Source organism: Phoxinus phoxinus (assembly GCF_949152265.1).
Source record: "Phoxinus phoxinus genome assembly, chromosome: 21".
Classification (NCBI taxonomy): Eukaryota; Metazoa; Chordata; class Actinopteri; order Cypriniformes; family Leuciscidae; genus Phoxinus; species Phoxinus phoxinus.
Window position 1 is genome coordinate 27,425,776 of NC_136896.1, and position 27,305 is coordinate 27,453,080.

Sequence of the window (27,305 nt, forward strand, 5' to 3'; positions counted from 1 at the left end):
TAATTACTGTTATTTTTTGTTTTAATATTGTTATTGCTGCTACTTGTTGTATGGTGACCTTGAGTGGTTTGAAAGGCGCCTTAAATAAAATGCATTATTATTATTACAGTTAGCCTACTTAATACAGAGTAGCCAAAGTACGGGTTAATATGTAAACATATGCTAAATTATCTGTCCCAGTTCATGGTCATTGTCAAAGGTGTGTGGGAGTCGTGAGGGGCGCATAGAAACACGAAGCCCACAATGAATCTTCAATGCTTTTTTCACGTGAAGGCCAGACATCCCTGAACGTGCATCTGCGAATGTCTCCCCCTTCTCTGGGCTCTGACCATTTTGGTTGAATACGAGGGAGCAGTGTGTTCCGGGAATAGCTTCTGTTAGTGGCTGCTGTGGAGGTGAACTACGCGTGAGCTCGAGTATGAGAGAGAGAGAGAGACAGCGAGGGGAGGGAGAAGGGAGAGAAACAGCCGCCTTCAAAAATGGCGTCTTCGAGGGAAAATGACTAATATTATGAAAACGCAGGCCTCGAGCTCGGCTTTCAAGTGAACTGTGCGGGATTTACCACGCAGCGTCAGTTTTTTTTATATCGTCGAAGTCGAATTCAACACAAAACTCGTGAAGGGAGCGGGATTTACTGAAAATAATAGCAGCAACACCATCTTATTTTGATGCGTCGACAGGGCTAACAGCTAGCTCACAACAACACTGGGTGGAATTTAAAGGGTGCATTAATATTCCTCCAAATTCGCTCGCAATATAGTTGCATGCAATGTAGGAGTTGTTTAAAGGCCGATATGCCCCTTGCTTGGTTAATGCATATTTAATACAACTAAAGTAAGTGGAGAAAGGGGAGGAGAAACAAGGGAAAGGACGTATACGGTCATATGCGTCCATCGGTAATTTATCGGTAACCAGGTCAAACCGAACGATTCGCATCCCGCCAGGAGCATGGCATTACTTGGTCTGATTTTAAATGAGAAAAGACTGAAAAAGAGGTGAGTTATTTCGTTGGAGGTGGTCGGTGAACACCCCCTCTATCACGCACGCACTCATCTCCTCCCCTCCATTTCCCTCTCCCTTTTCAATATGCTATTTTTCACTCTTGTGGACTTAGTCGTCTCTCACCAGGAAGAATGATTAAAAACTGACAACAGGACCGCGATCTTGCCGTGCAAAAAATAGTTTTGCACCGAAATCGTTCGCTCGCATCCAGCCGCGCGTATTGCGAAGCAATGGATAGAAATTACCCGGGCGCTGGGTTCGGTGATTTGGGCGCAGGAGCCGGATGGAGCTACGAGAGATCAGCCAAAGCAAGGTAAGCATGCAGCCATGCTGAAAACACAGAATGGTGTACAAAACAGACTGTGAAAACCTATGCATTTGCATCTGACTCTGACGATGCATTTGCGTAGGATGTCATAAGGTATTAGTGTAGCTATTGTTATTCAAATAAGCGAGGGATTGCGTCTTTGGAAATTCAAGTGTGATTGATGGACTAATGTGCGGTTTGGGGAGGAGAGGGAAGAAAAAAGGTGGGGGGCGGGGTGAAGTCTGCCCGCACGATTTTATTACAGATCCCATCGTAGATTCATTTAGCAGCATCCCCAATGAATGAGGGGCTGGCTCGGGTCAAGTCTATGGAGAGCGGGGTCGCTAAAAAGAAGGCGAAGTACAGAGATCGGAGATGCTGCAGTTTACCTGCGCTCTTTAATTTGCAACATTGATTAAAAATACACCGTCTCAGAATCAAACGTTTTTACAGTTGCAATGTTAATGCATGTGTATATTCATATCATATTGCTCTAACCGCGTGTTCAATAATGCCTCGTTGTTTTATAAATCGTGGAAACAATACTACGCGGCCTCTGATGATGAGGAGCCACAGTCAAACCTCCTATTCAGCTGACGTTAGCTAACGTTACCTCTTCATGCTGTTGTCGCATGTGGGCCTACTATTGATTCGAGCTAGAAAATGTTATAAAAATAGATCTTTACGTTAGAGCAGTGAAAATAAAACAATCTATATCGTTTATGTTAAGATATGCATAAGCTAGCTCTCGCGCTCGTTCTTCGGAAGATGGGAGCGACCTGCGGTGCTAACGAGTTAGCATCCAATGCTATGCTTACTGTCACAGATTAGGACATTAATTCCAGCCCACAGACCATTGCATAAATAAAAAGGTTTAATTTGAAGGAATTAAAGATTGTATAATCACTAAGGCGTATCATCATTTTAATTTCAAAGTAGTTTATTTGCATGATTGTTTTACATCAATAATGCCAAAGCATCACTACACAGATTACAGAGACAGAAAAAATACAAATAAGCCAATAATGTTAATGAAAATAAAATAATTCTCAATAGAACATGGTTAAAACAAAAATATTATTGTACTAGAGTAGAGTGGCTGGTGTCTGAGGGTAACTTATAGCTCAAATTAAGATGAGATTTATTTGGTTTTGTTTTTAGGTATAAATGATCTGTCCAGGTGCCTTACAGAAACTTCTTATCTTAATATACAAGTTCAATGTTCTGAATGAGATGAAGTTGCTGTGGTTGCTGCTAGATAAGGAGATATATGGATAAGATAAGCGTGTTTCTACAGCCCCAGACATATAAATATTAGGGGTGCACCAATATTAAAAAATAATCATATTATGTAATATGGCAGATGTGATTTTTTTTCTCTAAAAAACTAAATGTAAATGTTACAATTGAATTTAGGCATCAAAATATTTTAATAGTATTATAAACGTGGGATAACTATTATTATTTTTAACCTGAAAAAAAAAGCTATGAAAAACAACAAAGAAACATTAATAAAGGCCAGTTTTTTTTTAGTAATGCACTTAACACATTATGGTATGATTTGCTTTTGACATAGATGTTCAGGTCTTTCAAAAGTAACCTGTTGTCTAATTAAGACATAGATACAATTGTGTTTTTCTCTGATGCATAATTAACAGATTATTAGTTTAAAATTGATTATTCATTCAAATGTATGAATTTTGTTCTAATTATCAATTAGGGCTGCTCGATTATGGCAAAAATCATAATCATGATTGTTTTTGGTTAGTGAAATCACTATTTAACAGCATCGTTGGTGGGCGATATGATCAAGTCTTAATTCACGATATGAGTAATTTTAAAATATCATTGAAATTTCACAATTATTGATACTTAAGAAAAAGGACCTCAAAAGTAATTACATAAGACAAGTAAAAAGTTTGCTATAGGCTACAATAAGAACAAATAATCTAATTACAAACAACAGACAAATAAATACAACAGAATTGAAATACAAATTAAGTAAACAGTGTTTTAAGTTCTTCAAGTAGATGTAATAACAGTGGCATTCAGATAAGTAATAGCCTACAACAAATAAGTGAATAATCAAGTGTAAAATAACACTGCATAATCTTACTGTACACATTAAATACAGATGAATCCTTATTAAAGCTTAAGTTATTCAGTTAAGATCAGTGAGTTATTTTCCTTTGTCATTTGTTGTTTGATTATAATTAATAACAGACTGCAGCAGGTATATTAGGCTGTGTACACGGTATAGTGTTACCTGTGTGTTTTTTTCTCTAATGTGTACGTTTACTTAACCCCAAATTTTTGTCATCATTTACTCACCCTCAAACTTTTCCTGTATGAGTTTCTTTAATCTGTTGAACACAAAAGAAGATATTTAAAAATATTTTGGTAACCAGACAGTTGACGGTAGCCATTGACTTCCATGGTATTTTTTTTCCCCCTACTATGGAAGTCAATGGCTACTGTGAACTGATCACCAGCATTCTTCAAAATATCTTCTATTGTGTTCAACAGAAGAAAGAAACTCATACAGGTTTGGAACATGAGGGTGTGTTAATGATGACTTTTTGGGTGAACTATCCCTTTAAGACAACCGACTGCGTTTACAAGTGAATACTCTCCAAAAAGGCATTTTGATATTTTTGTGTGTATGCTTTATGGCCTGTATCCGAACCCCATTTGCCTATCTGCGTTCGGCTCGGGGCACGCGCACAGAAAGCCGCCTGGGGAACAGTGTCTCTTTTGCGGCTTAAACACTGTTTAGTGTCAAACACGTCCCGCATTTTAGCAAAAGACTGTATTTATTTGGCTGATTTGGAAGTTAAATTTGGGCTTTTAGGGAGGAATGGAAGCGTGCCGCTTTGAAGGAAAGGAAGGTGTGTGGGGGGGAATGCGGCAGCGGCACAATAATTCGCTTGACCTTGATTCTCTTGTTTTTATCGTTGGGAAGCCAAAATCAAATTACGATTAATCGCACAGCCATATTAGCAATTTAAACAAACTTAATGGAGTTGAATTAAAAGTTATATAACAGTAAAGTACCCTTTACAAAATTGCTTCCTAGTTATTGATAGATATACTTGTTTAGGATTAATGTACAAAGAGAGATTACTTTTAGGCCAACTATTGCTATTTAATTACTATGGTATTACACTTGTTTAAGCATCATTGTTTATTAATGCTAAAGTCACTGGTGATTTCTGGTCTTGTCAGCTTGGTGTACGGCAGCTCTAGATCATCACACCCGGAGTCTGAACTTCTTCATCGCCAAGCCTATGCCACTCCCCATCCCCTGCAGGGTTATGCTACCAATCACCATCCTGGAGGATCTGGCCAGGCTGGGGCTTGGGGTGCAGCTGGAAGAAGCCTAGGTGAGTGACACTACTTTGACTCCACATCTGGTTTGGGTTCATTGTATCATGTTGACATGTATAGCTCTACAGCACATGTGGAATATGGAATAGCTTAATTTTATTTATGACGTATGCTGATCATTTATATTGATACAGTCATTTATATATGATAATTTCACATTTTGTGAAAATGTGGTGGGTTGACCTCGGATGCTCTAGGGGGGATCTGGAAGATTTTTTTTTACAATTTTTTAAAGTTAAATTCATAAATCTGGTGCACTTTGAGAGTTCAAAATTTAGAGCCCCAACCCATATTTAGTGTGCAAATCAAACAAAGAAAAAGTCAGTGTATGGACTCAAACCTCTTTTTAGTTTTGATAGTTTGTGTCTACATTACAGTACATACTACTACTACTACTACTACTAATAATAATAATAATATTATTATAATATTATTCATATGACAGTAATATAGCCTAGGGCTGGGCGGTATATCGAGTTTGTACGATATATCAATATATTTTTGAGAAACGATATGGAATGAGGCAATATCGTTTATATCGATACAGTAGTTACGAGCACATCTGAAAAATATCAGAGGACGCAGTGTGAGCTGCTGCAGTGAAAGTACATAGTACAATTTGTCCTAAACATGACACAAGCTTATATTAAGGGCTTCAAAATAGATATAGTTAACAAGTTTAAAGTAGCTTGCCCTGTCAGATGCTCTGAGATACTGTTGCTGACTGACAGATAAATATTTGCGCTTTTTAACGCGTTTGAGATGTGGTGCTTTCCTCAGTGCTTAACTTACATTTCACAGGTATATTCTCCATCTGTAAATATTAGAAAGTCAAACAAATATGTCCATTTTGCAAGTGAATCTCCGCTAAAATTCAAGCTTCCGTGAATGAGTGCCGCCGCGCATGCGCGCCAAACAGACGGAGCACAATAGAATAGTAGTGCAATAATACTGACTAAAATATACATATTGCTAAAATATTTGTTGTTGGAGTCAATAAATGTCTCCAACATTTATTTAAATTCCATATGTGGAATTTAAACCAAGTAAGTATAAAATATATACAAGTATATTGTTTATAAACGTGACCATTATATGGGGTAATCAAATGTAGGCTAATATAATTAGTTTGTGCTTTTGTTTTTATTTTCATTTTTAGTTTAGCCTTTAGTCAATTTAAAAACTAAAGCATTATTTTTGTTTTTAGATTGTAATATTTACAATGTTAGAATGACCACCGTTTTGCACATAATCTATTGCATAGCCTACATTACATTCACTATATTTGTTTCCATATCCTTCAAGATCAACATTGTTTGTATGATATCATTGGGCAGGATGTGAAATAATAAAAACAAATTAATAAATACAGATTTACTTTATCCAAATAGAAAACCATAGAAAGTACCGAGATGTGTATTGTATATTGCCATTTAACCAAAAAATACAGAGATATGATTTTTTGGCCATACCGCTCAGCCCTAATATAGCCATATATTGTAAAACAAATGCTTTTAGTTTGTTTGACAGCAATGGTGCAAAACCCGACATTAAAGAACTTTTATGTTATTATGAGACGTTTAAATATATTTTTGGGCCGCCACAGTGGAATGGGAAGCACTGAAATCTATTTGTGGCAGTCAATGTTGATATTGTGGCTAAATCAATGTATGGGAAACACTTTTATCAACTGATCACAATTGTTGATCACATCAAGGCCATACATTATTTTATTTTTTTACATGTGTATAGTAGTTATTTTTTTGATGGCTGTGATGTGAACACTCTTGCATAAGAGGATGCACTGCATTCCTGAGGTTTTGAAGCACAATGTGCCCAATATAGCCTTTTTATAGAGCTTATCACATGTTCTCTTCCTTGACTATCATGATTGGTTTGCAGCAAATAATGTATTAGTCAATTCAAGGCTCTTCACACACACAATACCACATTTCAGTAGTCAATTCTAATATCAGCCAAAAATACCAGCAAAATAATTTAAAAAGTGAAATATTCCTGTAATCAAGTAGTTATTGAAAACAAGTAAACCGATATAATAATAATAAAATGGAAACAAAGTTGTAGTTTTGTTGTTGTTGCATTTCTCAGGATTCTAACAGCAGGATCAAGTTTTCAATTAAATGTCTGGCAGTTAAAAAAGTTATCACATGCAATGTACTTTTGACAGCACCAGAACTTTCGTGAAAACTACAGATTATACTTCCGCAATTTTGTATCCCTGTCCACAGACAGTCGGATCGACAGAGGGTTATTACCAGGCAGTGCACACACGATGTAAATAAGAGATTCATTATGCAGTGTAAACGGTGCCATTGATATATATAACGGGAGTTTTGGTGAGAGTCCAGAACTATTTTAATCACAATTAAAATGACTACGAAAATAGTAATTTTCACATTCACTTCTTTCATGCTACGAAAAGAAACCATGTGAAGTTGACCGTTTGTCACTGGCTTGATTTACTGATGCATAAACGGCAAAAAACAATTTTGGGACAAAGAACATCTGACTAGGGGTGGGACGATACAGGTACCTCACGATTCAATTCTGTGGCGATATGTGGTCCACGATATGATAATATCACGATTCGCGATATCTACGATATTCAATATATTGGAAGAAATTTCATCAACGATATATCACGATATATGTGACTGAAAAGAAAAAGAAGGATAAGGAAATAAGGAAATTTTATGCATTTATTAATGCCAACATTTCCAACATTGTACAAAGAAATATGCATTTGCATAATAACTCACTGCCTCAGTGGTAGCAACCATACAGCGTGCGCATACACTGTCACACACACACACACACACACTCTCTCTCTCTCTCTCTCTCTCTCTCTCTCTCTCTCTCTCTCTCTCTCTCTCTCTCTCTCTTGTTTTTTATGTTGAACAGAATGGCTACTGTTCTCTGCCTTTCAACAAATCATTTGCACACACATTCTGTCATTTTTCTATCTGAAGCTATTGCCTGCAACATTGAAAGCTCCGGTCTCTGTTTAGCGCGAATGCTCAGGTGATTGCCGCCGGCTCGGGATAAAATTTGTGCAGGACAGTCGTGCCGTGTACCAGCTGCTTTGACGCGATTATCAGTTTAACTGACTCGTAATGTGTGCAATATCTCACGACCTCCCAAGTGTCCGAAATCGCGCCGTGTACTGTGTTCTTCACCGGCTGCTGTTTGCGCCACTTTACCCCTATTTACTCAAACAGCGCCCCCCGCAAACAGAATGGTAGATATTGTGTAATGACAGTGACACTGACAACGGGTAAATTAATCATTTTGTGTTGTAATAAAATATCGATATTGGGCGTTAGTGTATCGATTATTTATTGCGACAGAGAGCACAACAATATATTGCAATATTGATTTTTTTTCCCACCCCTACATCTGACTGTACATGAATCATTCAGAAATCACTGATCACAGATAAGGCATTAGAATTAACATGGATACTTGCATGTTGTGGCGTTACTGTCGTGTTCATATCTTACAGTAAAAGTCTGTTTGCAAAGCCTGCGCCAAAATTGCGACTGATTTACCAAAGAATCCACAGTGAAATATACCGAACAAACAGATAATGCTCTACTGAGACATCCACATAGTTGAAAATAATTAACAACTTTACTAGCATTAGGATCCATTGAAGGGTTAGGTTATTTTTAGTTCAGTGATCCTGTATCTCTCTTTCTCATCTCACTAATGTGCCAGCGGGCATGGCCAAATATGCAGAAAATGATGTAGAAGTAGGCACTGATTTGATTCCGAAGTATTTTGACCAAGAAGTGAATTTGATCGTTCATATGTGCACCTGAATTTGATCATGTAAAAGACATGGGTACCAAATTTAGAGAGTATTGTTGGTATTGTTACATTTTTATTTACATTTTATAGTTTTTTTTATAGAATTTGCTGGGTAAAAATACCAAATCACCAGTATTTTTGATATCACCAATAAAAAGTATATGTTTTGTGTGTGTGTGTGGAAGTAATATATTTACCAAAATTTTCTCATTACATCATTGTTTTTCCATGTTTCTCATAGGCCTTTCTGGACTTTTTGATGCTGGGCTCCACCACGCAAGTCCATCAGGCCCAGATCCATCGGTTATGAACCTTATATCTGCACTAGAGTCCCGGGGTCCACAGCCACCTCCCTCTGCCTCATCCCTCCTATCACAGTTTCGCACTCCATCATGGCAGACTGGTAAGCTGAGCTTACTGAGTTGAATGGGGTTTGCATGGGTGTTTCTTCTATTTGAATAATGTACAACAAACTGAAATAACATATTTGATAAAAATTATATCAAGAATGCACAGTCACTTCCTTTACTGTGTTAATGAGTATATGGTGGAAATTCTGGTAAACTTTAAGTGCAGTCATCCAGCACTGTCATCACTGTTGCTATAACAACGATTAAAAAAATATTAATTTGCTCTCTTGTAATAACTCAAGTGTTCAAAGCCATTTTCTTAGCCTTAGCTTTTATCTTTTCTTTGTGTCTTTTCTCCACATTTTAGCCATGCACACACCTGCCCCTGCAGAGCTCTTCATCTCTGGTGCTCTTCCTGGATCTGGTTCCTTTCCATCCTCTTCTGCTTTGTCTGCCTATCAACACCCAGCGTCATTCTCAGGGCGCTCCTTCCCTGGTGTGTCCTTACAGGACGCACCCACTTTCAGTCCTACCTCCAATGGTCTCCTGTCACCCCATGATCCTTTACTCCACATCAAGACGCCTTCTCAGTCAAGCCTGGGCTTTGACCGCCTGTTGTCATCACAGGGTGCAGCTGCGGCTTACCGTGGAAGTCATGATCCTTCTGTGAGTGGGGTCACATCTGCTCAAGCCTCCTCTGCAGCCTCAGTTTCTGCCCGACATATACCGTCTCATCAATTCAACTTGTTGTCCTCTCAACTTCAAGATCAGTCCTCCCAATTGTACAGTGCCTCTGTGTTTTCCTCTACCCCTGCTCCACCTCAGCCATCATCCCAAGAGCGGACAGTATCAAGACAAGACAGTGTAATTAAACACTACCAACGTCCCTCTCCGGCACAAGCCCCCCCATCCACCCCCCACCCCCTGCAGCACTACCTCAGCTGTGGGGTATCAGGATATCAGCAAGCCACTCATACTCGCCATGCTGGCCTCTCGTGCAGTCCTCTAGGTGAACACAGTCCTTCCTCAGACCATAAACCCTCCCCCAGGACTGAACAGTACAGACCGATAATTCAACCTTCTTATGGGTCCTCATCATCTACATCCTCTGGTGGGGCAGGAAAGGGGACAAAGAGCAGCTCCAGCAGTGGCTACTCCTCTTCTGGATCTGCATCCTCTTCCAGAACCCCCCACACGCCACCCTCTGCCTCTTCTGCTTCATCCTCATCTTCATCCTCTTCCTCCTCCAATGCGTCTGCTAGTGCTCGTCAGTCTAATTCCATTCCAACCTCCACTTCTGCCTCTGCATCCTCTAGGCAACAGCCGCCAACTCAGACTGTACCTCCTCCACCCCAGTCACATTCCCAACCTTCCCAGAGCTCCTCTAACTCCACCCAGCAAACCCTTCCCAAGTCGTGCCTCTCGGGTTATGGATCCCCAGTGGCTCCAGTCAAATCATCGAGTGGTCTAACTGGGCAGACCCCTCCTCAACCTCAGTCTTTCTCTCCAAATCAGCCTCCCCCATCACACCTTTCCCAGTCATATGGGGGGTTCAGTTCTCCACAGACTCATGATCTTCCTTCAGCTAGGACCTCTGGAGTTGCTAAAGGATATGGGAATTTGGGAAGTCAGTCGTTTTCAGCAGAATCAGTATATGGGACTGATTCGGGTTATGGGTCTCTGCCACAATCCCTAGGAGGTGCTGGAAGTCCATCAATGGGTTATGGTGCATCAGGACACTCTCCGGCCCTTCTACGGTCAGGAGCAAGTGGTGGAACAACTGGTGGTAGTAGTAGTGGAAGCAGCACAGGAACTGGAGGCAGTGGTAGCGTGGGAGGTGGAGGAAGTGGTGGTGGATCTTACCACATCCCTGATTCCAGCCCATCTCCATCTGGCAATTCTGGAATCATCCGCCCAGGTCTGCATTCTCCTGCACCTTCACGACCAGCTCAGTCGCCTGTTGGAGCAGGATCCAACAAATATTTATCGTCTGTTCTCTCACCTTCGTTTTTGCCTTCCCCACAAGGGTACCCAGACACAAGAGGACCTCGATCACAACCCTACCACTCATCTGTTCCTCCTAAAACAAAGTCTGATAGCAGCATACTTGGTGTAACAGAGTCTAGGCCACAACAGGACGATGATGTTGATGATGATTTCCTCATCCAACACCTTCTTCAAGCCCAGAGTCCTACTCCTCAAGCATCACATCACCATACTCCTCAAAGCCATCATTCCTCACAGCCCACCCAGCAGCCTCCAGTCCTTCCTGCTCAGGATGAAAATAAGGGGCTTGATTATGAGATGAGCAAAAGCTCAGAAGAGAGGTACCATCTTCAAAGTGTTATTCGAACACATAGTGCCACCTCTAATGCTGCCGTCACTGGCACCGGGAGTGGAGCTGGACTGGACAGTCAATTGGAGATGTCCCTAAAGAAACAACATCAACAACAGCAACAACATCAGCAGCAGCATAAACAACAACAACAACATCAACAACAACAACAACCACAGCAGAAGAGCAACAGAACTGTAAGTGATGGAGGACGAGGGAGTTCAGAACAAACACATTCCCATCCTCACCATCATCATGATTCTTTGGGATCAGTGGTGCACTATGGACGGGGTGACCCGTATTCCCAACACTCCATTCCTCAACACTCCACCTCCCACCATCAACACACTCCACATACACCAACGCACTCACACCTACACTCTCATCCACACATGGATCTTCAGAAAAAGCCTCAAGATTCAGGAGATATGGCTTACATGCGTAAGACACCTGATTTGCAGCAACATCACCATCAGCATCAACAGACACATCAACAGCAAACTCAACATCATCAGTCGCATTCACAACATCAACAACAACCACAGCAGCAACAGCATCATTCTCAGTCACAGTCACTTATGGACTCTCCCACTGACCAGTCTCGCCAACCTTCTCATTTGCTGCAGTCTGTGCTGTCCCATACTCGCAGCAAAATAGACCCTCAGCAACAGCAGCATTCTGTAAGCCAACAGGCCCTAATGGAAGCCACTGGGGGAGTTGTGTCATCGGAGACCCATTCCCAGTCTCAGACATCCCAGCTCCAACTCCAGCTTCAATCCCAAGCTTTGGAAGCAGCTGGTCACTATGGTCATGGTTCTCAGCAGCAAGACCAGAGCCGCCCTAAGTCTAACACAGTGTCTTCACTAGACATGCTAGAGCATTCCCTCTCTCGGACATCTAGCCAAGAGGGGGCAATGGTGGATGAGAGGACAGGGGGTGAAGGAAGCAGGGGGAATTCTGGAGCAGCAACAGCAGGAAGTGTTGAAAGGCGCCAGTCACAGGAACAGCAAAGACTTTCATCTCACCACCCAACGCAGCACCATGCCTCGGAGTTACACTCATATCTTCCCGAGCCAGACATGAGTTTATCAACAACCTCACATGGACACCACCTATCCCACCATCACCACCAACAGCAACAAGCATCACAAGGTCCTCAACATCCTAACTCCCACCATCAACACCCTCACCCCTCCCATTCTAGTCAGCAGAGCCATCATCATCTTACTCCACAAGCCTCCTCTGCAGCTTCTCAGCAACAAGAGCAGTCTCACTCCTCTCATGCCTCCCAGATTCCTCAAGCTCAACTTGACCATCAAGGAGAGCCTCACTTTGACACCAGAAATTCAGCCACAAAATCGAATCAAAACCAAAATCAAAGCCAACAGAGCCAGAGGTTTGTTCCTTTAACATCCATCTGCTTCCCGGATTCTCTTCTCCCAGATGAAGACCGCTCTTTCTTTCCTGGAATGGAGGATATGTTCTGCCCAGAGGAATACAAATCCAGTTGTTCAGGAGGAACTGGGCAGGGTCAAGATGGGGTTGCATCTGGCCAAACAGTGCAGGAAGGAATGGAAGGAATTAAAACTACACCTGGAGGAGGAGACAATACAGGTCCAAGTTATGATATGCTAGGCCATCACAGTGACCAGGGGTATGGGCAGTATTGTCATGATCTTTCAGAAAATGATAATGGAACCATGCATTTAGATCTCGACTCCTTGAAGACTCATGAGCTCCCATCTACTGTCAACACAGAGCAGCTTGGACTAATCCAATCTCAGCCAGCCAGCCTTGGAATGGGGACAACTGGAACTGTCGGGGAAGGATCTGGTGCCAAAATAGGAAGTACTGGGGGATCTGGGTCTGGATCCGGGGGTCTTACCTCTCCAATTTTCTGTTCCTCTCGCCCAAAGAAGCTTCTGAAATCCAGTTCCTTCCATCTGTTGAAGGAGAGACCTGATCCAAACTCCTTGCCTAAGAAGAGCTATGCACAGGAGTATGATTTTGAGGATGATGAGGATAAGGCTGATGTCCCAGCTGACATTCGCCTCAACAGCCGAAGCCGACTTCCTGATTTGATACCAGACCTTGTGTCCAGTTGTCGCAAATCAAGTGGAGTGGGAGGGGGAACTTTAAGCCCTTTAATGGGTGATCTAGATTTTGGATACTCATCCCTTGGTCCCCCTCCTCAGTTGTTGCCACAGGATGGACCAAAGAAAAGAGGCAGGAAGCCCACAAAACCCAAACGAGATGGACCTCCAAGGCCACGTGGACGACCACGTATACGCCCATTGCCAGAACCTCACCAGTCTAGGGGTATGATGGGAGAGTATGGAACAGGATATGTTCCTGAAAGAGGTAGAGGCAGAGGAAGAGGCAGAGGCAGAGGTAGACGGGATGAATCCATGATGGACATGGAGATAGCCAATAAAGATCCAAATCAGATGTATCAGCAGCACATGCAACAACAAATGCATCACCAATCACAACAGCAGACACAGCATCAGGAGCCAATCAAACCCATCAAGGTGAGCTGTTAAAATTTAAAAAGCTTCTGTTACAATTTATAATATACTTTCTAAAATGAAACAACTTTTGTAGTCATTACAGCTGCACAATATATCAGTTATCAGAAATAATTTTTTTTGTATAGCATTGTATAACATTGGATATTTAATTTTGTATGTTCATTTAATCATTTTCCAGGAGATTTTCTATAACGTCTTATCTTCCTCTTTTAGATTAAACTTCCTATTGGAAGCATGTCATCTTCTGATGCCTTGTTGCGGACAGACTCCTTATCAGGCACTGATCCGGCTCTCTCAGATGGTTCCCTTGGTTCTGCTCCTTCTTTGGGATTAAGCCCTGGGACACCTGGAGTGCCTGACATGAACAGACCTCAAGACAAGAAGTCCAAATCCCAAGAGGTATGCAAAATTTAGTAGGCCTGAAAAATCTAATTGTGATTTTTCTGGTTAAAATGCAAATTATTATTATTTTTAAACAAAAAATTATCAAGAACACCAGGTTTGTTGTGCCTTCTAAGGGCTGCACAATTTGGCCCAAATTGTGTGCTTGTGTATCAATATGACTAATAATAATAATTATGATAATGATTAGGGGTGGGTGATATACTGGTAGACATGATAAACTGGTAGAGATTTTGGACTATGGTCTCTATCATGGTTACGCTCACGTCACGTGACGTTGCTGTGCTGCGCGGTCATGAAAGCTTATGGTTTGCATGCGTTTTTTTAACAATGCCGTTTAAAAACAGATGATTTTAAACCGTTGAAGCGGATTAAATAGCTAAAGACAACTAATTTCAGTATGTGCGTGCACTGTCTTAGACATGAAGCTGCTGCTTAAAAGCGTGTGAGAAGTTTTTTAATTCGCTTAAATGGAACGGTTAAATACACATACCTATGTGTCAAAGTGAACATGTAGAGAGAGAAAACACAAAACTATAATAGATCTGTGCAGTCGGTCTTAAAAGTATCAGCATCCAAATTGACCTGCTGTCAAAAAAAGAGAGCTTAATAACTTATGTAACTGTAATAAGAATAATTGTAAAAAATTGCCCACCCCTAATTGTCATATTGCCCACCCCTAATTATGATTATTATTAATTGTTTGTACTATTATTATTACTAAATAGAAATATTAAACAAAATAAAAATTATAACTATTGTAATAACACTATTTAGTTTATAAAAATAAAATAAAAAACACAATATTTAAAAATAAATATAATAATATAATTATAATAATAATATTATTTGACAAAAAAGCTTGTTTTATGGGAAAACTGCAGGGTGTGTTCTGTAGACATGCAGGTGGCCTATAACTATAAATCAACATAAATTAACAATTCAGTACACTACACTGGAGAGAAAAAAAAACATGGATTATCATATGTTTACTTGAAATTTCTTTAGAGAGAACTATTATTTTTAATATCCCCCCCCCCCCAGCTTTAATTATAGTATAGTATACTACAAAATAAAATATTGTCTGCATCATTTGTGATAAGATGTCACTTCAGATCCCAAATGGAATTTATTTCAAACACTCGACTGGCTCTACGAAGTGAGTTTTTACTCCAAATATGTAGTTTGGAGTAAAAAACATGTAATGCACATCATAAGTGACTCAAACTTACTACAGGTTTGTCTTGCAGAGTCGGAGGGAGCCGATCAATCCACTCTGATCACACTGCCGCTCCTAAGTCCTTACTATAAAACACACTGTCCATACATTTATTTAATCAAAAATCATAGTCTTTGTGATTTACATAATTGCACTAAGGCAAATCGCAATTTCGGTTTTATTTTGATTAATCGTGCAGCCCTAGAATGTAGTGTAGATTCCACTGTAGTGTTTGTGAGCTTATTTTTACATTTTAATCTAATCACAAATTTTGTCCCTTCATATTTAGTTGGAAGATAAAGAGTCGGAGAAGACTGGCTTTGTTGCCTCATTTCTAGATTTTCTCAAGTCTGGAAAAAGGCCATCTGGATTGTCAACGGGCTCAGCTGACAGCGGTGGAAATGAAGATTCATCTCCTGGGAAAAGTGGAGGCATTCGCCCATTATCCCCTCAACCACCACCCCCGCCAGCCGCTGCGGCTGTATCTGGATATGGAGATGGGGAAAGTGATGGGGGACTGTCTTTGGGTGGCTGTCCTAGCCCATGCAAGCGCTTGGATGAAGAGCTGAAAAGGAACCTTGAGACTTTGCCCTCTTTCTCATCCGATGAGGAGGACTCCGTTGGAAAGAACCAGGACCTGCAAAAGAGCATCTCCTCCGCAATCTCTGCTTTGTATGACACTCCTCAAATCACCTCAATGCAGCCTTCTTCACTTCCTCCACCCCCTCCTCCACCTCCTCCTGAACAACTGACACCAACACAGCAGCCACCAGCCCTCAGCCCTCAACCACCAATGCATACACACCTTCCCTCACATGCACATACCCACTCTATTGAGCCTGCAAGATTGCAAAAAGAAGAGCAGGAGGAAGAAATGGACGAAAAAGAGAAGGATGTAGATGAGGTAGTGGAGCAAGACCAGGAAGAGAAAGAGAAAGTCCCAGACATGGAGCTGCAGAGTGTCCCAAAATTTGGAGGTGAGGGTCATTTTTTAAAAGTGGTATAAATTAAGCAGCTTAGAAAACACCTCCACACACCTGTGCTTTGTTAAAATAGGGCATTATTAAGACACATTTGAATACTTGTTTGCTGTTGTATTGTTGAAACTGTAGGTTGAAAATTAAAAGTACCCTTCTCTCTTGCAGACTCGCCTCAAGAAGCCATTGAAGCCCAAGCTCCCCCTTCTCTCCCACCAGTTTCCCCGTCATCCCCTGCTCGCTCCTCCGCCTCCTCGGCGTCACCTCTTCCTCCCCTCCCCCTCCCATCTCCCCCTCCTCCACAGGAGGACAATCCCTCTGCCTCTCAGAAATCTCCACCACAAGAGTCCTCACCTCCACCCAGTCCTGTGGCTTCCACTGTTCCTGTCCTCTCTCCTCCTCCTCCTGTAGAGCCCACTCTGTCCTCTACCCCACCTTCTCCCAGTCCTCCTCCAGTACAGGAGTCCATTGCAGAGCCCGCCTCCCCTGAAGAGCCAGCTGTGCCTCAAATTCTACCGTTGCACTTGGCACAGAAACAGAGCGGTGGTGCCATTGCTGGAGAGACTGATGAGGATGAGAGTGAGAGTGGAGGCGAGGGTATTTTCAGAGAGAGGGATGAGTTTGTGGTGCGGATTGAGGACATCAAGTGTCTGAAGGTACGGCAATCTGTTTCGGTATATTTTCCAGTGTCTTTTTTAGATTTTTTTGTCAGCATATGTGTAATGCAAAATGTGCAGAAATATAATGTGACACAGTAGGTAGGTTTAATTTTGTGATGATCTCATCTCTCACTAGTTGGCCCTGCAGACAGGACGAGAGCCCCCTCCAATCTGGCGTGTACAGAAAGCTTTGCTGCAGAAGTTTTCCCCTGAGATTAAGGATGGACAGAGACAGTTTTGTGCCACTAGTAATGTGAGTCATGACCCATCACATCATTTGTAGAAAGCAGCACACCAATTTTCAGCCATTTCTACTTTGTTTACTACATCTGATTATGATTCTTATTTATTAGTGCTGTTTACCATGGCACTGTTATTATTACTTGTATTTAGCCAGGGTTTTTAGAAATAGTCCTATCAGTCTTTCTATTTCTATCTGATAAAACGGGCTAAATAATCCCATTCACCTACATAACATCCTATTAAACTACCGTACTACTCAAACTAATTTAGTAACTGCAAAGCACCATCATGGCAACCATTCAGAACAACTTTGAATTGTGGCAGTAAGCATCACTCAAGATTTTCATCAGAAATTGTAAAAATCAATTTAAGGGAAAGTATGCATAATTGCATATTGAATAGTACAATATTTATTGTTTTGTTTTTGACATTTGTATAAGATGCATTTTAAGTTGTGTTACTATGTTTCTAAATTTAGTCTGTTCTTTTGTCCCCTTCTCCCTAATTTCTCTACTTCCTCCTAGTATCTTGGTTTCTTTGGGGATGCTAAAAAGCGCTACCAGCGGCTGTATGTGAAGTTTCTGGAAAACATAAACAAAAAAGACTACGTGAGGGTCTGTTCCTGTAAGCCCTGGCACAGACCTACTGTCAACCTGAGGTATTTTATTTTACTGTCAACCTGTCTTGCTGCCAAGTCCATGACTTCACAGACACCATGTGAGTGTGAAGGAATCTCCTAAGGAAACTTGTTTCAGACAGAGTACCTAGGCACAATATCATCATGTTTAATGATCTAGAAGAGATTCAAATAAGCTTTATTTATTTTTATATGAGTGACTTATCTCCTTTCAGCTAATCCTTCAACACTAGTATTTACATTTTTTCCACCAGTTCTTTAACTGCACTCACAGGATTGTGAGATATCATAGACGCATACTAGACACGTATATCTCATAAGATGAAGGCATGTTAGTTGACAGGATATTACACGAACATTAAATTTGCATGTGCCTTGTTGCATTTTTCATGTTTCGGACACATCCTATATGTCAGTATAAAAGTTGCAGTGTAAAGGGCTGTTTACAAAAGGACAATAACTATAAAGTTTTAATTCTATTTGAAGAGGAAAGTCCACACTACTATAACAATAACACAGTGGAACAATATCGTTGGGATCACCTTTAGAAGGATTTTTAATCTAGCTGATGAACGATCAAATCATTGCTAGCCAATCAAAATACAAACATGTAGCTTTATATGTAATATTTTACATGTTTTGTGGTGCACTGTTGACCTGCTTAATAATGGTGTCATAACGATCTAGATCACAGCAGATCATTTCAATGTGGCATATTTCTGCAACCATCCTGTTGTTTTTTTGCTATTTAGGAGGCAGTCTCAACCAGTCCCGAAGTTAGCCCCGCCCCCCAATAACCAGACTCCCTTAGAGAGGGCTGAGAAAGACAGAGAGAAGATAAAGGAACCACGTGAAAGCAGAGAGAAAAACAACATTCGCACAAAAGAACTGCGGGACAGAGAAAAATTGCTTAAAACCAGGGAAGAAAAGAAAGAGCGAGAAAAAGAGAAAAAAGCTTCACCTCCGCCGCCTTCGAAACCTGAGAAACGGGCAGCGTTGACAGAACGAGGGAAGGTGAAGGAGGAGAAGAGGAGCGCTGGACAGGAGAGGAAGACTGAACGCTCTGCTAAGCCTCAGCCAGCAAAGCCTCCGCCCAAGAAGCGCAGGAAGTGGCTAAAGGAAGTGCCCTCGTCATCAGAATCAGACTCCTCAGCCAGCGAGGATGAAAGTGAGTATTGCATGCATTTGCTGAAATGTGCAGTGTATGTTTCTAATGTGACACATTAACAATCACAATCGTTTTCTTGAATCTGGATATATATATATTTTTTTAATCAAGATTTAATTTATTTGCACATAAAATTTGGAATAAAAATGATAAAATAGAAATACTATAAACCTTGGATAACCTTGGAGTAGGGCTGCACGATTATGGCCAAAATGATAATCTCGATTATTTTGATCAATACTGAGATCACGATTAATTATCACGATTATTTGTTGATTTGAACCAAAACAAATTGTATTGTCACATAGGCTAATTATAACTGCTTTCACATCCATATTGTGCTACATTTCCTGCCAGTGTACAAATATGTGCATCAAAATAAAATAGTTCCTCTTATTCACCAAAATTCAGTGCATCTCCTTAAAGAATAAATAAAAATAAATAATTTATTATTATTTTATATTGTATTTATATTTTATATACATTGTATTTATAATTAATATTAGGATAGACTAGAGATATTATCTTCTGTTATAATTATTATTACCTATTATTACATGGCTTGGTTGAATTCTAATGTAGAATGCGGTCTGTTATTTCTTGATAACACACCGCTGCTAAGTATAACACACCATTGCCATGAAAAACAGAGCGTTGCCATGGACACGGTGTTCTTTAACGGAAGCAATACAATCATTTTTAAATCAATAAACTCCTTTTTAAATCAATATTTTGTGTCAAATTATTGATTTATTTGGTAGGTAGCCATGTAATTGAGTCATTGTTATTTGAAAAGTCTCTTGTTATTTGAAGTCTCTCGCACACTATCGCTCGCGCGCAGACACACTCGGTCTCTCTGGCACACTATCGCTCGCGCGCAGACACACTCGGTCTCTCTTTTGCGCACTATCGCTCGCGCGCAGACACACTCGGTCTCTCTCGCACACTATCGCTCGCTCGCAGAAACACTCGGTCTCTCTCGCGCACTATCGCTCGCGCGTAGACACACTCGGTCTCTCTCGCGCACTATCGCTCGCGCGCAGACACACTTGGTCTCTCTCGCACACTATCGCTCGCGTGCGGACACACTCGGTCTCTCTCGCACACTATTGCTCGCGCGCAGACACACTCGGTCTCTCTCGCACACTATCGCTCGCGCGCAGACACACTCGGTCTCTCTCGCACACTATCGCTCGCGCGCAGACACACTCGGTCTCTCTCGCACACTATCGCTCGCGCGCAGACACACTCGGTCTCTCTCGCACACTATCGCTCGCGCGCAGAAACACTCGGTCTCTCTCGCACACTATCGCTTGCGCGCAGAAACACTCGGTCTCTCTCGCACACTATCGCTCGCGCGCAGACACACTCGGTCTCTCTCGCACACTATCGCTCGCGCGCAGACACACTCGGTCTCTCTCGCACACTACCGCTCGTGCGCAGACACACTCGGTCTCTCTGGCACACTATCGCTCGCGCGCAGACACACTCGGTCTCTCTGGCACACTATCGCTCGCGCGCAGACACACTCGGTCTCTCTCGCACACTATCGCTCGCGCGCAGAAACACTCGGTCTCTCTCGCACACTATCGCTCTCGCGCAGACACACTCGGTCTCTCTGGCACACTATCGCTCGCGCGCAGACACACTCGGTCTCTCTCGCACACTATCGCTCGTGCGCAGACACACTCGGTCTCTCTCGCACACTATCGCTCGCGGGCAGACACACTCTGTCTCTCTCGCACACTATCGCTCGTGCGCAGACACACTCGGTCTCTCTCGCGCACTATCGCTCTCGCGCAGACACACTCGGTCTCTCTCGCACACTATCGCTCGCGCGCAGAAACACTCTGCCTCTCTCGCACACTATCGCTCTCGCGCAGACACACTCGGTCTCTCTGGCACACTATCGCTCGCGCTCAGACACACTCGGTTTCTCTCGCACACTATCGCTCGTGCGCAGACACACTCGGTCTCTCTCGCACACTATCGCTCGCGCGCAGAAACACTCGGTCTCTCTCGCGCACTATCGCTCGCGTGCAGACACACTCTGTCTCTCTCGCACACTATCGCTCGTGCGCAGACACACTCGGTCTCTCTCGCACACTATCGCTCGCGCGCAGACACACTCGGTCTCTCTGGCACACTATCGCTCTCGCGCAGACACACTCGGTCTCTCTCGCACACTATCGCTCGCGCGCAGACACACTCGGTCTCTCTCGCACACTATCGCTCGCGCGCAGGCACACTCGGTCTCTCTCGCGCACTATCGCTCGCGTGCAGACACACTCGGTCTCTCTCGCACACTATCGCTCGCGCGCAGACACACTCGGTCTCTCTCGCACACTATCGCTCGCGCGCAGACACACTCGGTCTCTCTCGCACACTATCGCTCGCGCGCAGACACACTCGGTCTCTCTTGCACACTATTGCTCGCGCGCAGACACACTCGGTCTCTCTTGCACACTATCGCTCGCGCGCAGAAACACTCGGTCTCTCTCGCGCACTATTGCTCGCGCGCAGACACACTCGGTCTCTCTTGCACTCTATCGCTCGCGCGCAGAAACACTCGGTCTCTCTCGCGCACTATTGCTCGCGCGCAGACACACTCGGTCTCTCTTGCACACTATCGCTCGCGCGCAGAAACACTCGGTCTCTCTCGCACACTATCGCTCGCGCGCAGAAACACTCGGTCTCTCTCGCGCACTATCGCTCGCGCGCAGACACACTCGGTCTCTCTCGCCCAGTTCGCTTTGCTTTTGTCCAGTCCGGCAAAACATTGTAGTTTCTACATTTAGAAACTAAGCTGCGCGGTGCAGGGAACAACTCTAATTATTGGCTCATGGAGTCACGTGATCAGACAGTGGCTAGATTGGCTTTGCAAAAAAAAAAAACCTTTAATATGGAGCGTTCTATGAACGGAATGATGCATTTTAAATATCGCATGATCACGCGAATTTGATCGTGGGAAGCCAACATCGTGATCGTGATTAAAAGTTGATTAATTGTGCAGCCCTACCTTGGAGTCTTAAATTGAACGAACTATCACGAATCATATCATTTACATCAACGATACATATCGTTCCGTTTTCATATTGCGGTATAACAATGTATCGTTACACCCCTCTTATTAAATCTGTATCATACATCATGTTTAACTCTAAAATCAAAAGAAAAAAATAGGAAATTATATTTTATTTAGAAAAGAAAAGCCTATAAATTGTAATATTACGATTTTTTTTTGCATTGTGATATTATTCAAATGCAAAATAACCATTTTTAGACGTAACAAATGAGGACATGTGACATAAAATAGGAGGCAATGTACAGTTATGATAGTGAATACATGTTGACATGTCTCTCTGTCCAGCAGTGTCAATAAAAGCTGGCCTGAACACACGTGGAATGCGTGAGATGTACCGGAGCTACGTGGAGATGCTGGTCAGTACGGCACTCGACCCGGACATGATTCAGGCTCTCGAGGACACAGAAGGTAAATGAATATGATTACCTCCCAGAAAAACTGCTGCGCTGCCGTTCTCAAAACATGACATGAAATTGACCCTTCTCCTTATGTTATTGGCTGTTTCAGATGAGCTATATCTTCCTCCAATGCGCAAGATCGACAGCCTTCTCAGCGAGCAGAAGAGGAAGCTTTTGAAAAGAGTCAATATGAACTCCCAGCACCAGGTAATTCAGCTTTGTATTTGTGCTTGCTTGATTCTTTTATTTGATCGCTTCATGAGTCTTTCGTGTCCCGTAGCAACAGACATCATCAAGGACTTTCAAACAATGTTTCCAACACCAATTCTTTTCAAGGACTTCATACAATAGGTTTTTCTTAAATTACTTTTTATTTCTCAAATTATTTTCATTCTTTATAGAATATAAACAGGATATAATAAACAAAAATAATTCAGACTAAGGATAGAATATACACTAAGTTAAAGGATAATTCCGGTATTTAACACCTTGAGTCTATATTGTAGTTTGTTTTGGATGAACAAGAGTGGTGGACAACATTTTTTTGACAATGGTTCCTCTCTCGAGTTTTTGACTATAATAGAATTGGCCATGGACCCATTTAACATTGGAGTCAATGGGCATGTCCGAAAATGTCATTAAAACAGCCAATAATGTTCGTTTACAAAATTGTTAAAATCACCGAGTGGTTAGTGGTGTTCGTTGATGATTATAAACAATATATCGTCGCAATATATGATTCCAATCCGTTTATTTTGCTATAGTGGAACTATTTTTTCAGACACAACCGTGTAACTTCCGCTCAATATTTGAATCTGAAGCGTTAGCACACTCCCGACCACTTGATGGCGATAACTGATGTTTATGTCTCGCGGGACACTCACGGTCACAGTCGAGTTCAACTTCATATTACAAGTAACAATTAATGAAGGTTTTGTTTGTTTATTTGGCTTACTCTCCCGGAGCACAGTTGCTCTGCTCGCTAGCCTTATGAGAAACGGAAGCGAGCAAAAAGACTACATCGACCAAATGTAAACAGCCCCCTTTCCGTTTCCGGTAGCGCATTTATATTAACGAGCACTCAGTCCTTCAACAGAATTCAATGGGATTTTACAAAATGACGAATAAAACACGACAGAAACTGTATTTCGCAACACTTTTTGTTTCTGGAACATCAACTAACATCACTAATCACTCGGTGAGTTGCACAGTTTTGAAAACTAATGTTAAAGGTTGTTTTAATTACATTTTCGGACATGACCATTGACTCCAATGTTAAATGGGTCCATGGCCAATTCTTTTATAGTCAAAAACTCGAGAGAGGAACCATTGTCAAAAAAAATTTGTCCACCACTCTTGTTCATCCAAAACAAACTACAATATAGACTCAAGGTGTTAAATACCGGAATTATCCTTTAAATGTCTTTATAATGTGCTTGTATATTAATTCCTATAATACAGCCTGTAGGTGGCAGTCTTGTAATGACATGATGAGAAACTGGAAAACTCATAAAATATTCCTAAAATATTCATTATGCTGAATAACTTGCCTTTCAGAAATGACTGTTTAGAGACTTTATTCCTTTGTTTTAGTCACTGTTTGCATTATGTATAGCACGTTGTTGCTGTATTTTGAAAGGGGAAAGTATATTAGTATATACATTTTTGCATTTTATAATTCCAGAAATAAACTTATCTTAAATGTGCAAAAACTGCACTGTAAAGCATTAAACTCTCCTGACTCTGAACAGAGCGTGAGCCCTGAAGCATCTACAGCATTAAATACTATTTTACGTTGGGCAATCTGTGACAGAATGTGATTGGATTTCAATCATTCACGTTGTGTTACTGTAATTGTGAGTTCTTTGAGTTTAACTAACTTAAACTTTAATACTTTTTCCAAAACATGTATTTGTTTCTTGTGTTTAAACCACCTACACATTCTTTTTAAACTGTAAGCTCTCTTAAGCACTTTTCTACAAAACAAGCCGATTTTCCAGGTATTCCAGAACTGACATTTCTAAAAGCTAAATTCAAGCACTTTAAGTATCTTGTGTGAACCCTGTAAAATCCATTCTTCTCTGAATGTCCCTCTGTTCGTGCTCCACAGGAAGCTCTTCACACGTTCCCTCAGATAACGGCGGAGCCCCTGGACTCGGGGGCGGTGAGGGTCAGACTGAGTGGGGAATGCTACAACCGCAAAACCCTGAACCGCATCAAAAAGAGTGTTTCCAAACCACAGGTGAACAGTCCCCCTGATACTCAAATCTAAATCGGATGTGATTATGGGACTCTTCGGTTTTAAATGTTTCTTGAGCATCAAATAAGCATATTAGAATGATTTCTGATGGATCATGTGACACTGAAGACTAGAGTAATGATTCTGAAAATTCAGCTTTGCATCACAGGAATAAATTACATTTTTAAATGTATTGAAAAAGAAAACAAGTTATTTTAACAGTACGATAATAATATCTCACAATATTCCATTCCAAAGGGAATCTTCTGAACTCCCTGAAACGCCTGGATTGTAGTCTTGACTTTTTTTCTTGAAACGAACGTCACAATATTCCTAATTTAAATAATTCCCAAGGAGATATCTTTATTCTCCAAAACAAAGGGGCGGGCCTGGTTGAGTTAGTTAGTAGTGTGTTTAAACTTTGCGGTTATGGTTAAGGGCATGACATTCTCAAACACACTCGAAGCGCTTGACCAATCACACACTGATCCATTCAACTAATCAGAGCACATTGAGCTTTTCGGAAGGAGGGGCTTTATAGAGACGGGAACTAAACAGAGCGTTACTGACAGACTGGGAAGAGAGGAGCTGCAACAATGTCAAATATGTGAAACAATTTATGTTTTTGAACATTCAAGCATGAAAACCTTTTCTAGTAGAGCCCAAAAGCAACATCAAGACGATGTAAAAGGGTGTAATGTGGCCTCTTTAACACTTTAAATCCATCGGCGACCTTCATAACTAATAGGAACAATGTAGAAACTGTAATGAATTCAGATTCTAACATGTCACCATCCCTGTCTCCTCCAGGACCTCAAGTTGTCAACAGACACATGTCGAATCTACAGTCTCTACCATTCACTGCATCATTATAAATATCACACCTTCTTACACTGCAAGAAAGAGGTAAGAACTACATTTCCCAAACCCAGCTGGAGTAAACAAACACGTACACGAACGCAACATTAAAACTCTCTCGTCTTTTCTTTTAGACGAACACTATAGAGCAGGCTTCAGAAGATCCTGGACAAGAGGAGGTTGTTCAGCAGTGCATGGCCAATCAGAGCTGGCTGGAGACGCTCTTCAACTCCTTCTTAGAGCTGATGGCCCTCAGCACCAAAGCTTGAGAGGGAGGAAAGAAGGGAAGGGGGGAATCGCGGAGGCCTCAATGTACAAAGAAGCTGGATTTATTGATGCCTAGCTCCCCTGCCCTCCTCTTCGGCTTTACAGAAATTCTCTTTTAAACGGCGACAGAAGAGGACCGGGCGACGCGCCCCGCAGGCTGCCGCTGGCCAGTAACTCGACTAACTCTTCACAAACGTCACCGAGGCCACAGACCCGGTGCAGGATCCCTCCTGAGAGCTCAGACGGACGGATAAGACTAAACTGAGAGCACCTGAAATGGGCTGACCTTACTGAATTCACTGAATCCCAAGGAAATGGTACACAGAACCATGGAATATACTGTGTGGAGTCTTTATACTTTTTGAATTGACTAATTCACCGTGGGAAATACCTGACAGGAGGAGTTCGCTTCGTGTCGACACTAGGAGGAAGTCTGTTACTGAATTTTACACAAATAATTTTTTAAGACTATAGCAGTTTTATTCTGGCTTTTTTTTCTGAAACGAGAGCGAGAGCGAGTGACGGTTCTGTTTTATAAACGAGTGCAGATTGGAAAGCGGACATGGGAAGATGCGTGCAACGACATGTGATGACATTCAACGCTTTAGTCTACACGCGTGAAACAAGTGAGCTAAAGTAATGCATTTTTATTATTTATAAAGACATTTTTAACAGGAGTTCGCACATACTATACAAACAAGTAACGCTTCATAACGGTTAAAATAATGTTTGTTCAGATGTTATAAATGGATCTTATTGCCACATTCTGAGCTGTCTTCCTTTTTGCTCATCGAAGGTGGGTAGATACGATGGAAAATGTCTTATCGTTTTTATCTGTTACGGAAGAGAAAAGAAAGAACAAACTATTTCAAGCTACGCAAACGGTATTATTGCAGTGCATTCTACAGAAAAAAATCAAATGGAGTTGAAAGTGAGCGTGAAGCATCTGATTCCCATTAGGGAGGGATTATGTATTAGTACTATTTAAAATGGAAATTTGTTTTTATTTGTTTGTCTTTTGTCTGTATTCTGAGTATTATTTTGGAACAATCTAATACTGTGCTTCTTTCAAAAGTAAAGCCTTTGTGTAAATATTGTACAGCTCTTGACAAAAATCCCCCGGTTCTTCTGTACATGGACTATCCCTGTATTTGACAAACAAATAAAACCGTCAACAACTACTTTGTCTCAAATAAGATATGCTTTTTTTCATTTGGGTTTGTACTTTGCTCCGCTTTTTAAAAAAAACTTTGTGACGGGAGAACTAATAAAGTCGGATCATGGCTTCCTTCAACCGAACTTTCTTCCCTAAATGACTTTATGCAAAGGTTTGTTCTTTTCCTTGAACTTTTGGCCATGACTTCATTACACTTCCCCTTTTTGCTGCTGTTGTTTATTATTTCTGTTGCT

The 27,305-nt window shown here is 41.5% G+C and overlaps 1 protein-coding gene across 2 annotated transcripts; it reads left to right on the forward strand.

Moving 5' to 3' along the window:
* Window positions 1-286: 286 nt before the first annotated feature.
* prr12a (proline rich 12a) lies at window positions 287-27,076 on the forward strand. 2 transcript variants are annotated; one of them, XM_079594609.1, is made up of 15 exons: window positions 287-1,315; window positions 4,535-4,692; window positions 8,769-8,930; window positions 9,245-13,743; window positions 13,957-14,142; window positions 15,654-16,341; window positions 16,510-16,997; window positions 17,137-17,253; window positions 17,768-17,901; window positions 18,633-19,048; window positions 22,419-22,541; window positions 22,641-22,738; window positions 24,642-24,773; window positions 25,581-25,676; window positions 25,763-27,076. In XM_079594609.1, the coding sequence occupies exons 1-15, from the start codon at window positions 1,233-1,235 to the stop codon at window positions 25,895-25,897; spliced, it is 7,515 nt and encodes a 2,504-aa protein (XP_079450735.1). In that variant the 5' UTR covers window positions 287-1,232; the 3' UTR covers window positions 25,898-27,076. The 2 variants fall into 2 exon arrangements, with proteins under 2 accessions (XP_079450735.1, XP_079450736.1); XM_079594610.1 differs by having other exon boundaries at window positions 288-1,315; window positions 22,422-22,541.
* The last annotated feature ends 229 nt before the right edge of the window (window positions 27,077-27,305 follow it).

Coding starts and splice junctions, on each gene's coding strand:
- prr12a (XM_079594609.1), top strand. CDS start 1,233: ATGGATAGAAATTACCCGGGCGCTGGGTTCGGTGATTTGGGCGCAGGA. Junction 14,143..15,653: donor AGAAGTCCAAATCCCAAGAG/GTATGCAAAATT, acceptor CTTCATATTTAG/TTGGAAGATAAAGAGTCGGA. Junction 22,542..22,640: donor GGCTCTCGAGGACACAGAAG/GTAAATGAATAT, acceptor TGGCTGTTTCAG/ATGAGCTATATCTTCCTCCA.